Source organism: Cryptotermes secundus, unplaced genomic scaffold (assembly GCF_002891405.2).
Source record: "Cryptotermes secundus unplaced genomic scaffold, Csec_1.0 scaffold682, whole genome shotgun sequence".
In the NCBI taxonomy this organism is placed as follows: domain Eukaryota; kingdom Metazoa; phylum Arthropoda; class Insecta; order Blattodea; family Kalotermitidae; genus Cryptotermes; species Cryptotermes secundus.
The window spans coordinates 1,674,417-1,688,377 of NW_019730110.1; the positions used below are offsets into that span (position 1 = coordinate 1,674,417).

The 13,961-nt window shown below is 40.1% G+C and overlaps 1 protein-coding gene across 1 annotated transcript; it reads left to right on the forward strand.

Moving 5' to 3' along the window:
* Window positions 1–604: 604 nt before the first annotated feature.
* Window positions 605–12,175, forward strand: LOC111866201 (cadherin-87A; the record flags this gene model as incomplete). The annotated part of the gene is given in 3 exon segments (XM_033752167.1): window positions 605–895; window positions 10,779–11,140; window positions 11,910–12,175. Coding segments are annotated over 2 exon segments (594 nt in total), but the record flags the coding sequence as incomplete, so codon positions are not given.
* Between the last annotated feature and the right edge of the window lie 1,786 nt (window positions 12,176–13,961).

A 13,961-nucleotide genomic window follows, 5' to 3' on the forward strand; every position in this document is an offset into this window, starting at 1 on the left:
CCTCTGCATTAGATTGGTGTGAGTACTCAGTTTCATGCCATTGCCATGTTACCCTCCGTGAAAGAACGTTGGTACTTGTTCTATAAAGCGATGAACAATAGATTAGGTCTCAACGCCATGAAAAACAGAGAAATATCTTGCCCTTGTCGGAAATCGAACTCCTGTTTCTTGGTCGTTTATCCATGTATTATTACCTACACCGTCATAAAATATTTGGATCTATTTTGTGTTAGAAGCTCTGCTTCATTCCTACGTCTTGCTGTTTGCTTGATTTCCATGTTTTTCGACCTTAATGATAGAGAAAGTACATTCATCCAAAACATCGGTACGTAAATTTCTACTGGACTATACGGCGTCATATCCCATAAGACGGCACTCTTCCTCATGTATACTATTTCTGACAAACTTAGTATATTCTCCAATTCAAGAATTTGTCTTTAAGTTTGTTTTCCATTTTCATGTCTTTGGTAGTTACAAGCTGAACAGGTTGTCTGTATCCTACAGGCCGAGTTATGTTCTTTCTCCCTCTAGCATACCAGCTCTCTCTGTCCTTTCTTACTTACCGTTTCTTTCTTACCTGCCTGCCAGTAGGTTGCTCTGGCATCGTCTTAGAAAGGCTCGCCTGTAGAGCAGTCGAGATGGAAATGCCAACATCCTGAATCATGGATGTATTGACTGTGTTTAGAACACTTGAGAGAAAAGCGATCAAACATTTTAAGTGTTAGAGTATTTTTGTGGGTGTGAGAATGGTGTAGTGCTGTGTATTTGAAAGTGTTTATGTGTAGTGTTTGTAGAAATTTTAGTGTAGCGTTCTTGGAAAGTACCGTTTTCTCTCGACAGTTGTAACAACTCTGACGCAGACACAGTCGTTTCAAACTGTGGATGATTTTCTAGGGTAAGGAAATTATTTTAATAAAATATCACGTATAATTATGTGAATTTATGTAAGCTGTGTTATATACGATAGTGAATAACATAATTGGAAAAAGATCTTTAGCGGACATCATTAAATGCAAGACCAGATACAAATATTTTGTGTAAATATTGTTATGCCCGAAATTAACGATTTGCTCACTCTCCATATGCTATGAGACAATTTAATCAAACTTCTTCTTAATAAATGTACTATGTTCATTATAATGTGTCAGTTCTAATGAAATATAATATGCTCGTATTTATTTGTAAAAGTAAAGTTGTTCCTGTGCTTAACGAAATAAGCATTAAGCCATGAAGGCGTATGGGGACTGGATGTATAGGTCCATATTTTGTTGACCTCGGCACTAGCTGGAGATGAGTAGTCAGCTTCACGCTACGGCCGCTTTACTCCGGTACCAATTGGAGAGGAGGCAGGGTGAACACCAGAGCCGGTCTGAACGACTTGAAGAAGAGAAAATTTTTTACCCTACTAGGACTCGAACTGCGACAACTCGGTCGTCCAGCCTTTAGTCAGTCGCTATACCGACTACGCTACTCCGGCGCCCATATGTATTTGTAAATGAACATATTTTACTTGTTTTTTTTAAACATTTGACATTACAACGATGTTAATTATATCATAATCGATAAATAGTTTTAATATCTGACTGAATTATGCATACACGTATTTTAGCCTTGGACAGTATAATATTTTGTGCCGGACCGGTTATTGATTTATCCTGTATTACTATGTTCGTCTCTTAAACCAGCGTTTAAGTCCCCACTTATTCTTAATCTGGTGCAGTTCTGAAGTAAAAAGTTGAAGTTAAAGCTTTCCCTGTAACAGGCCGTGAAGGCCCATAGGGTTGTGAGAAGTCGCGGCTCCAATATTTTCCAGACAATCGTCTTACAGATAACGGTAAGTTTATCAGTCTTATGCTCCGGCCGCCCTTTACCCACAGGAAGATTCCTGGTAGTATATCAGATGGGGGTGCACGCGATAGTATAATGGTTGATGCACTGTGCTACAAGCCAGAAGGTCGCGGGTTCAAGTCCCGATGAGGTCATTGGATTCTTTTCAATTGCCCTAATCATTCTAGCCGCACTATGGCCCTGGGGTTCACTCAGCCTGTAACAGAAATGAGTACCAGGAATATTCTTGGAATAATCATGGGGGTAAAGGGCTGCCGGCGAGTAGGGCTAACAACTTTACCGCCATCTATGAGCCGATTGTCTAGAAAATGTGGCGGCCTCGACGTCTCATATCCGTATGGGCCTTCACGGCCTGTTACAGGGACATCTTTACTTCTTTTTATTTTTCTAGTAAATGTGATATTTAATTTTACTGTGATTCATAGAAATAAAAAAAAAGTAAAGCTAACCCTGTGACAGGCCGTGAAGGCCCATAGGGTTGCGAGACGTTGAGGGTCCTACATTATCTAGACAAGGTTGTCAGCCTTACGCACCGGCCGCACTTTACTCCCCAGGAAAATTATTTAATTAATTCCTTCTACTCATTTCTGTTAGAGGCTGAGTCGACCTCAGGGCCATAGTGCAGCTGGAAGGATTAGGACTATTGAAAAAAATCCAATGACCTCATCGGGACTTGAACCCTCGACCTTCCGGCTTGTAGCATAGCACCTCAACCAACTACGCTACCGCGTGCCCCCTTGTAGTTCATAGAAAGGTGGCTTAAATAGATAAAATTACAGTCTACATGGACCCTACAGGTGACGTAGGACAATCAAAATTGATAGCAATTATTATGGGTAGAACCGCCATTCTATTGTCCACAGTGAATTTTGGCATTTCAATCTTGAATATTTTTCGAACCCTGTAATATAAGACAGTGGTACTTAAATATAAATTGAGTTTATTATTTTGAATCAAAATATATTTCATGTGTGAGTATCCATTGTAACCTAGAATCTATGCTGGAATCCAGGTACTCTAAATAGGGCCTAAATTTATGATGGCCGTAAGATCAACTTCCTCATGATAAGTTCACACACATTTCTCTTACAATAGTTGTGTATATGACTGCCTCTGTGGTCTAGTGGTCAGAGTTCGTGGCTACAGATCCAGAGGTCCGGATTAGATTCCCGGTGCTACCAGATTTTCTTAGAAGTAGTGGGTCTGGAACGGGGTCTACTTAGTCTCGTGAGGATAAATGAGGAGCTATTTCAAGGAAATAGCGGTTCCGGTCTAGAAAACCGAGATTAACGGCCGTGGAGGTCCGTTACGCTGACCACGCGACACTTTCTAACAGCAAAAGTTGGCACTAACTTCGCCGATAAGCGGCGGTCGCTCGGTCGGTATAGTTCGCTTGCGGACTACAGGCTATTGAGTGTGTTTGTTTTGTTTATAGTTGTGTATATTGGTAAAATTTATGTGTTGCTTATAGTGTTTAATTACATGCTCAGTACAGTTAGTCTGTGAATTCGTCCTGTTCGAATTTCTCGCCAAACTTTCTCACATTGTATGAAACAACTTCACCGTTACTTACATCTCTTTGTTCTGAAAACCTAATAAGTGCACGGACTTGGAACTTTTCTGTTTCCGAGCGCATATTCTTCTTATCCGTGCGTTGAAATCTCTGCCAACTCGGTGAGAGTGCATGACCAACTGTAATCATATTTAGCTACGGAGACGTGTGGGAAAAATGTGATGCCATTAGATGCCGCCATTCGCTTAGGCAACAAAGGAAACAGGGTTAGTAGTCACAACAAGTTCTTAATTTCTCTGCTTATTAACTTCGTATTGACACTGAGACAAATTAAATTACGAATCTCATTCAAGTTAATTTCATGAAAAATGTTTTTGTTTACGGACCGCCTCTGTGGTCTAGTGGTCAGAGTTCCTGACTACAGATCTAGATGTCCCGGGTTCGATTCCCGGCGCTACCAGATTTTCTGAGAAGTAACGGGCCTGGAACGGGGTCCACTCAGCCTCGTGAGGATAACTGAGGAGCTATTTCAAGGAAATAGCGGCTCCGGTCTAGAAAACCGAGATTAACGGCCGTGGGGATCCGTTGCGCTGACGACGCGACACCCTCTATCCGCTAAGTTTGGTACTAACTTCGTCGACAAGCAGCGGTCGCTCGCTCGGTATAGTTCGCTTGCGTACTAAAGACAAGAAGTTTGTTTTTTATTTACGGTTAATTCAGCGATTCAACTCAGATTGTATGTCTTAGATGAATTAGATCCATAATGAATAATGAACTGGAAAGGATGTGGAAGAAAACGGTTATGTTCTCATTTGAAGTTCTATACCGGAATTTGTCTTGAGGGAATGAGGAATACCACAGAGGACCTTAGTACAGAGCGCCGATGACTTGGTTGACATTCGAACCAAGTATCTTGAGAGTACAAGTCACAAGTGTTATTTCTTGAGCCACTTGTTCGGTATATATGCTTTATCTATTAATATCTTCCATGTCTTCAAGAAAACACTCCAGAACGTGCCTAAAATAATTAGATGTGAAGAAGTAACAACCAAATTCATGAGCAGATGATTTATAACCAGATATTTATGCACGTTTTATGTCTTCACAGGTAATACTAAATTTCCCCGTTTTGTCTTTAGGTAGTTTTGTCTTGTTTTGTCGTGTTGTTACTTCCATTATTACAAAACTTTATATTTATGAAGAGCAATAAGAAGATTCTGAAGGGTTCTGACAATTGAGATTAGCTCTTTCTAAGGGGTCCAACTAAGTAGGCGTCTTCCTTTCTCACCTGAAGGCGGAAACAGATCCAGTTTCCGAAACGTCGTGTCCTCCATTACCTAGTGTGTCCTCTATTATCTAGAATTTCCGGACAATGGAAAAAGTCCAAAAACCCAGTAATTCTGTGAACAGTAAGCGGATTTACACAACACAGTAAAGACAATCATAACTATGAATAGGATGTTTTCTAATTATGTATTACACGCACGTCCCATCATCAAAAGAGAATAAAAAGGCATGTGAAGTGCATACTCCTACGCACTATATTCGAATTTTCTCCCTTGATGCGCTGGAATGTGAAGGTGTAGGAGCACGAATTCTTACCTTGTAGTTGTACTTAAATCGTGTCTCCTCTACTCTCACTGCTCTTACCTTCCTCTTAAACGATCCATTTATTCTCTTATTTTGTCGTCTTGGTTATGAACCCCATAGTCTAGTGGTTTGTTACCTGAGAAATTTGCTATCAGCATTTTCATGAACCCTGGAAATGGAAGTAGCAGGTTGCTCCGAAACTACAATATATACGAATTACACAGTGCCTTCGAGAAGGAGACAGAAGTTTCTACCGAAATGTTCGTAACCATGTAACAATCTTCAAGAAATCCTGATGAAGGAGGCAGCTGAGGGTTCTAAAATACATTTTTCTTTGTAAAGTACTTAACGATCCGTCAGTAAGTGAGAACACACAGCAATAAGAGATGGAAAGACAGTGAATATGAATTAAAAGAACATGTTGAGGACAAACGTCCTGGACTAATTTAGTGTACTATCGCGGCATTTACCAAGAGGGACTGAGAAAGAACACGAAAAGAACCTCAATCGGGATGGTCAATGCCTCAGTCGAGATTTGAACGGGGAATCTTTCGGATACGAGTCAAAATCGTTGGCTCTTTATACATCATGTTTTGTCCCAAAATGTTGTAACCATCTACCAGAATAAACGGTTTCATATCCTGGAAGACGCAATGTGAATTTAATTTTAACTATGTACGTGTGTTCAAAAATGTGTTAGGCGTTTCAAAACGATATATATCTTTTCATCAATATTCATATTTTTCAGTAATTTACGCAATCATTCGAAGCATAATATGGTCTGGTCTGGACTGGAAATTTACCGTAGGCTTGCACTGTCACAGTCATTCTTGGTTTCGAGTCCCGTCGGGAACCATGGCCGTATTTGTCTCATTACTCTGACGAAGCATGGACTTCATCCAAGTAATACTAAAAATTAAGTATATCCCGCAAAGAAAACACTGCCTCCTGTATAAAAATCTGTTAATTCTAGGAATTTCTGAGGGTTTGGACTACTGGAAGGTGGACAAAGTCCAGAAACCCTGCAATTTCGAGTGTTGTACACCATCGTCAAAATCTTTTGTTAAGAGGGGCAGTCACTGTTTATTCTGAAAATCATACGAAACGCACAAATATAATCTTGGGGGGAAAACGTTGATTTTTCTATATCTCGAGCATTCATTGGGGGCTGTATAAATATTTAATGGCGTGCTTTAAAGGGTTAAGAAAGTAAAAAATAGCTTTCAGTTGTTGTGGCCAACGCAGATGTCATTGACTTACCGACCTACTTAGCTGTAAGCTAATGTTCACCGTGACCGTACCGGTATGAGCTCCGTGGCGGCAGTGTATCACCAGTGGCATCGAAGACCGCAGTCTGACGTCATCTGAGAATCACGAAACAATGTCATCCACTAAACCGAAACTTTTGATGGAATTAAATTTGTAATTACAGTTCAAATCTCATTTTTCCACTTTCATATCCAAAAAGCAGAATACAGTAATATATAAAGCTATAATATTATCTGTAGGAGTTGAGGTTATGCCACCGGTGGTTATGAAGAGTTCCATCTTCTAGGATATAACGCCAGATTGACTTTCAAAGGACTACACGGCCTTGCATCCCAGAAGACAAAACTCTGTTTGTTGCACATGCGTGAAATTTTGTTTCTCATATTAACGGAAGGAGAGAGAATAGGGACAAATAGTGCTGTCTTCTGGGTTGTAACGTCTTGTAGTTCAGAGAGAGCCAGACGTTTCAGCGGAACATATCGCCTCCATCTTCAGGGTCGGAGAGTAAGCCAAACAAGTTTATCTAAGAAGAAAGCAGTCTTCTGGGATTTGGCACCGTGTATATGTGGTGTTAACCGACGTTTCGGAGGAACGTATCGCCCCCATCTTCAGGGTAGAAGAAAAAGTATAAGAAATCTGCAAGCGACAACACCGTGAGAAACGGNAGTTTGACGCCTACGTTTGTCGGTTTCTTGCACTCTTCACACTTCATTTACTGAAAATGTAAGCCATATGTTCCTCCGAAACGTCGGGCTGTCTCCTAACTACACGATGGTCTCTTGAGGATGCCGTAATGGACCTTCGAGTGTCAGAAAATTGGCAGATTTCCTGAATAACTGAACAAAATTTGGCCTTTCAAGAAGGGATCTGCTCTATGGAATCAGCCTATTTTCGTTTCTTGTATTTTCCAGTTCCAATACACCTGCCTTGGCCGCCTCTGTGGCCTAGTGGCCAGAGTTCCTGGCTACAGATCCAGAGGTCCCGGGTTCGATTCCCGGCTCTACCAGATTTTCTGAGAAGTAGTGAGTCTGGAACGGGGTCCACTCAGCCTCGTGAGGATAATTGAGATATTTCAAGGAAATAGCGGCTCCGGTCTAGATTATCGGCCGTGGGGATTCTTTGCGCTGACCAAGCGACACCCTCTATCCGTTGAAGTTGTCACTAACTTCGCCGACAAACGGCGGTCACTCGGTCATTATAGTTCGCTTGCGGACTACAGGTCACGGAGTTTGTTTTTACTATGTCTGTATTTACTTGACGTCGGTACTAGAATGTTCAGACTCCCAGCTGTTGCAGCTCCATAGAAAGAGCTTTATCCCTAGTATGTTGCTCATGAGGAAGGGGGTTTAAGCGCCTATCTGGGCTCTGTCGCAAATTTTGCCCTTCCGGGAATCAACCCCCGGTCATCCGGCCTGTAGCCAGTCACCACTGACTGAACTATCCCACCGGTGTTGAATGGAATACATTGTGAGCTCTCTTAAACAGGAAACTGCCTTTTGCGATAGGTCATCCGTTTACCTTGTGTGCACTATGGCGTTCGCTACTGCTTCCTGGTACAGATAGCGGTGCTCAGTCAGGCGGGCGTACGTGTGTGAACGACCTCGTCTCGTTTACTCATTCTTAACTTCCGTCCCTCGTCACCACGAGACGCATGTATAGATCCTGGTGTTGCGAAACAGTCGCGTTGAGTGTCCTGCATTACAGCGCCGCTGTCTGATTGCTCCCCGCATGGCCACGAGTCGTCGCGTGCCCACTCTCTTCCGCCTGGGCGACTGAGCGATTTGCGGCAAACTCTCGAGCGAACGCGCTATACGTATCACCTGTACCAGAGTGACCGAACATACATACACAGGTCTTACTTGTGTTCAAGTGGTAGTTGGGTCGAAATCAGGAGCGGCCCGTGTATAGGCACTGCGGAACTGCAGCACCCCCAATTTCCACTTGATATTATCGATAACATTTATATAATGAGTCCTTTTTTCTTTAATTCTTTCTTTATACAAGTACAATACAATATATAATCCTTAAGCTTAATGTCAGTAGCCAAATCTTTGTATGGAACTGTGAGTTTCACAGTTCCAGCGGCGAGGTGTTCGTTGACTGTGCGCATGCGCATATAGGAAGCTAAACGCGAGGCTGCAAGGGAGAGGGAGCACTGCAGGAACGACAGTGCCGACCGGTGCCGACCCTGGCGTGCTGGTGGAAGGTAGTTTTTTTTTTTACTCCGCGTGTGTTGTGCTTAAAAATATGAGTTAATTGTAGAATTAGATTATTATCCTGCTTCCAGCAATTCTATTTGATTCATTTTTTTCGGTTCTTTTATTTAACAGAAAACTTTAACCATGGCCTAGCATCCCCGAGAAATAAGTTCTGTGACTCTTAAGTGAACTTCAACAGCTTAAGTTTTCACAACTGTCTATCCGTGAGAAAGTTTCAGTTAAGAAAAGAGGTCGTTTAACACCTGATATTCTAATATCTGAGCCAGGCATAAGCAAGAACAAGAAATATATTCGTAGCTTTAATTCTGAATGGTACAAACGGAAAAGTTGGCTTTGCGACTGTGAAGTAAAAAATGCACTGTTTTGCTTCCCGTGTTTGCTGTTTGGGGTGATGTAACGTGGACAAAAGATGGTTTTAGAAATATAACCAAAATGAAAGAAAAAACTGAAAAGCATGAGAAGTCAAAGAAGCACGTTGATAATGTAGTTTCACTGTCACTTTTAGGAACCGTAAGTATTAAGGAGAAACTTAGTGAGGCATACAGACTTTCAATCAATGAGCATAATATAAAGGTTAAAAAGAATGGATTTCATTTTTAAATGAATAGATTAAGCTTGAACTGTAACAATTTAGGTTAAAGTTAGTAAAAAATGTTTGATTTTGTTTTTTTAGGATTTTATCAAATTTCTGAATAAATTTTCTTTTTATACATGTTTGTTTCAATTTATACAATTTTAAAACAAAGGCTACAAATTTTCTGGAGCAGCACCCCCACTAATTTTAGCTACGAGCCGCCACTGGTCGAAATCCCGCCGCACTGCCGTCTGTCTCTTCACGATTCCCTTCAGCTTTGCATGGTAACTTGAAGCAGGCCACGACCACTTCCAATTCATCATACACAACTATTATTGCACTTATTTCAAGGTAACTAATGTATTTGTCACGTGTAGGGTGGTACGCTTGACGAAAATAACGGATTCTAGTTCGGATGATTGGATTTATTAACACTTCAATTACAAATTCTCTTAACTACCATTATTACAGTGTTGTTACTGATTTACACGCTTTCCAGTCCACAGTTGCATACGCACTAGGATTCCCAGTCTTCACTAGTCGTCTCCTGGCAACGGATCTCAACATAGAAACTAGAACTTCAGATCACTATAAAGTCTTCTTGCTATTTCGTCTTCACTCACTCTGGAACCTCGGAACTAAAAATTCTTCTGGACTCACTGTTTCAGGTTATGACTGACTCGTAACTGCCCCTGAACTAACTCTATCAGAGTCAGAGTCAGAGTTACTTTACGACTGGCGGTTTACCGCCAATCAGTTCGTCTTGGTATCAGGCTCCTTGAGGCCCACGACTAGAGATTCTTTTTCACTAACTCTGTCATTGCATTTACTTCCCTTGTAAGCACTCTGTACAGACCCTATGGAAAACACAGTCACTATTGTTAATGATGTCACCGCTTAGTCGGAAGTTTATTTACCGAGCCGTTGCTTAGAAACAGGTTGCATAACCCCGTAGTTCCACCGCTGCTCTGCACGGACGACATAGAAAAGACGGCTTCATCTATTGTTGCCTATTGGACCTTGTTTACAGAGCTGTTGCCTGGCAACGTGTTGATCAAATCCGTTACAGTATAAAATTGTTACAGTTTCACCAATCAACCCATGAAATTGGCGGCAGAAAATCTCTGTGTATAGTGAGTAGGCTGTGGGGAAGATAACCGAAGACTTAGGGCCAGATTTCCACCAGGACCAATAATTTTTTCTCTGCTCCACAGGGTTTACCGACCCTTCCGTACAATAGGTAACAGGGACATGTTTTTCAGGGTGTACAGTGGTCTGGGAGTGAAGCTGACAGTTCATCTAGTGCCAGTGTTAAGAATGATGGAGCTATACTTCCACTCCCTGTACTTCTTTATAATGTGATGCACGATTAGACAGAGGGGCATTATCTCTACCAGCCATTTTGCCTGAAAATTAAGCATGTCTCATCTCTAGTACTCCCACCAAGCCAAGCATGGAATCTTTTGTTCTGAAGTTCATGTTTCAGATTCGGGATTATTTTTTCATTAAATCTTTCATAGTTTGCTTAAATGTCTAAATTTATAATTGTTTCTTTCTTCTAGAAAAGGAAAATACACAGACAAAACATACCAGCTCTGGCAGACACACCATATATGTATTTATTTACATACTTATTTGTACATATAGAATATGTACATGTAATATGTAATATTATTTGTAATTGTCATAGAAAATACGGATTTTAAAACATGAACATCAAGCTGACAATTCTGCAACCTTAAAGACTGTCTCTAAATTGTTACAGAAAAGTATTGTGAAGTCATATCCTGGTGCCAAACATGAAGAACTCTGAAGAGGGGACAAGAATTCTGTGGCTTTATCTGATAATGTTCTTGTGGGACTTCGATGTTGAAGCTCAGTCTTTAATCAACCGTGCTCCCTACTTCCTGTCTGGAGGTGATATGGCCAGGTTCTCATTGCCTGAGGATACCAAAGTCGGTGCTCCTGTGTACCGTTTACGAGGTCTTGATCCTGAAGGTTCAGATGTTCATTACAGCATTAGCGGAGAACAACTCACAGTAGATCGTAAATCAGGAATTGTTTCATTGCTCAGGCCCTTGGATCGGGAAACCATTGATCTGATGGAAGTCATTATTAGTATCACAGGTTGGTCAGACTTACTCATAGGATTGTGTTATAATTTTATATTTATGGTGGCTTCATTTGTTACTGAAGAAAGGCAGGTGAGTGTATAAACTTCTGGCTTGTCCCAGTTTTGGCGCTGCCTAGAAATATTTGTACATTCTTCAAGTCATAAAAGAAATAGTATTGATGAAGCTAACATTGTCTTTGTGCATAGCTAAATGGTGAAGTATGCAAAAACATATTTGAGCCCGTGTCAAAGGAAGTTGTCCTCTGTGTTTAGGAAAGGCAGGTGCCCAACATATGCCACTAAGTTGTCTGGAGAGAGAAAACTTTAACATAAAGGAGGAATTATTATGTAGAAAGATAATAAATTGCACAAACAGAACACACACGAGGAATATAGGGAAGTATTTGGATAGAATCAATCACAAATGCGAAATAAATTGGGGAAAACAGTAAACTGTAGATAGATGTAAAAATGTAAAAAACTGTATATGTGAAGGGGAGTATCCTCCTTGAGGACTACCATATTTAGTACCTGGTCTTTCAAGTTTTGGGTTAGTCATGAGGCTTATGACCCCACCCCCCAAAAATTTACTGCCCTCCATGATATCCTTTCTGTCTCCAGTCTTTCTACATGACCAGACAACTGTAATTATTATAACTCTCTTAACAAATTTTGAATTTGAGTTTCTACAAAGGTTTCTTTTGTGTTGATATATATTTCGCATTACACTAAATTTTTCCTTTGGAAATTAATGTAATAAATTAATAAAATTTTGTATTGCAGATGAAGGAATTGCAGGGTCAGAGCCAAACACAGTGTCTTTGCGTCGAGAAATTCCAGTTCTGGATGTCAATGATAATGCCCCAGAATTCCATGGTCGTCCATATTCATTCACTGTAGCTGAGACTACCCGTGTTGGAACAACTCTCTTTAGCAATATCACAATAACTGATGAAGATGGAGGGGTTAATGCAGATATTATGTTAAGCTGTGCTGCAGATAAAGATAATGAAGATGTCTGCTCAACATTTGGTGTAGTTGCAGAGAAGGTAAATGCATCTTACTGTTTGCTACACATGTTTATTGTGCACAGATTTTTAGATATATATTTACACAAAGCACTCTTACTAATGTTAAGTAAGAAAGTTACATATTTTTACCATATGAACCAAGTATTGCTACTTGTATTGATACAAATATGTTCTACCATTTACTTATTATTCATATGATGACCCACTTCTTTCCAATGAAGGATACAGTATCTACCTTCTTCCATTGTTTATAACCATGTAGTACATACAACAGTAAGATGGTGGCAGGTTTTCATATATAATTTTTTGTATTATAGAATTAAAAAAAAAGTGTAATATCATCAAAAAGGAAAAAGACATGTGGTAATATCACTGAAATAATGGATGGATTCAGCTTTTTTATATAAATTCTGTAGCAGGCCTCAGTAACCATAACACTGGATATATTGATGACCATGTCAAAATGATGAACTGAAGCTGGCCATGCATAATGTGAAATCTTATTTTTGTGAATGGCTTTTTTTAAATGTATTTGTTCTTTCAGTCACCAGGATGAGTAAAATTGGCGCTAAAAATAGACTGCACATATTTTGCTAACTGCCTGCCTGCCTGCCTATCCAAATAACTACAAAAGTAGAGTCCTAATAGTTGCTAATAGTTGCCACCTAGTGAAAAACTTCCCAATATATATAATGGAAACCATGGAATCCCAAGGTTCAATACTCTGCTCAAAACAGCCTGCAACTCTACCCCTCCTGAACCAGATGACTCCAATCCAGATTCTTCCATCTTATTTGTTTAATATAAATTGTGTAAGATTTGAGGCTTTCACGACGGTGACTATGAAGAAAGCAGTCTTCTGGGATTTGGCACCGTGTATATGTGGTGTTAACCGACGCTTCGGAGGAACGTATCGCCTCCATCTTCAGGGTAGAAGAAAAAATATCACGGTGCCAAATCCCAGAAGACTGCTTTCTTAATATAAATTGTAATATTATCCTCTCATCTGCACCTGAGTCTTTTAAGTGGTCTCTTTCTTTCGGGTTTTCCTATCGAAACTTTGTATATATTTTTCTTTTCTCTCATGCATTATACGCGTACATGCCACTCCTAACTCATCCTCCTCGATTCTGATCATCATTAATTATATGTGATGAAGTGTATGAAATATTAAGCTTCTCATTTTGAAATTGTCTTCACCTTCATGTTACTTCATCCCTCTTTGGTTCAGATATTCTCCAGAGGGCCCCTTTACACATAGTTTACAAAACAGTATTAATGGATATTGTTAAAATATTTCAGATAAGTGAAGGGGAGTATGTAGGCATAATTTCACTTCTGAAGCCTCTGGACTATGAACAGCGTTCTGGATACAGCCTTGTATTAAAAGCAACTGATGTTGCTTCTGAACCATCTGCAAGACTGACGGCAATTGCTAATGTTGCTATTGATGTGATGGACATTCAAGATCAACCTCCCATCTTCTTGAATTCTCCATTTTCTGCAACAGTAGCTGAAGCCACAGCACCTGTAAGCAACAAATGCATGCTCAGAACTTCAACAAGGATAATTTCTTGAGCTACAAGGATTTGTTAATATTTATACACATATGTATTACAGTGCTCTTTTTATCCTAATACTAGAAAGTTTTATTGTGAAATATTCCACAAATTTTACCTTTATATCCAGTAGATTAAAAGGTGTGTGAAAGCTCTTACCAGGCAGCACATTATCATATTCTCAGGTCTTCAATTTGTGGGCTTCATGTTTGACATGGTACTTGACTAGAAATAGAGTAAGTGCA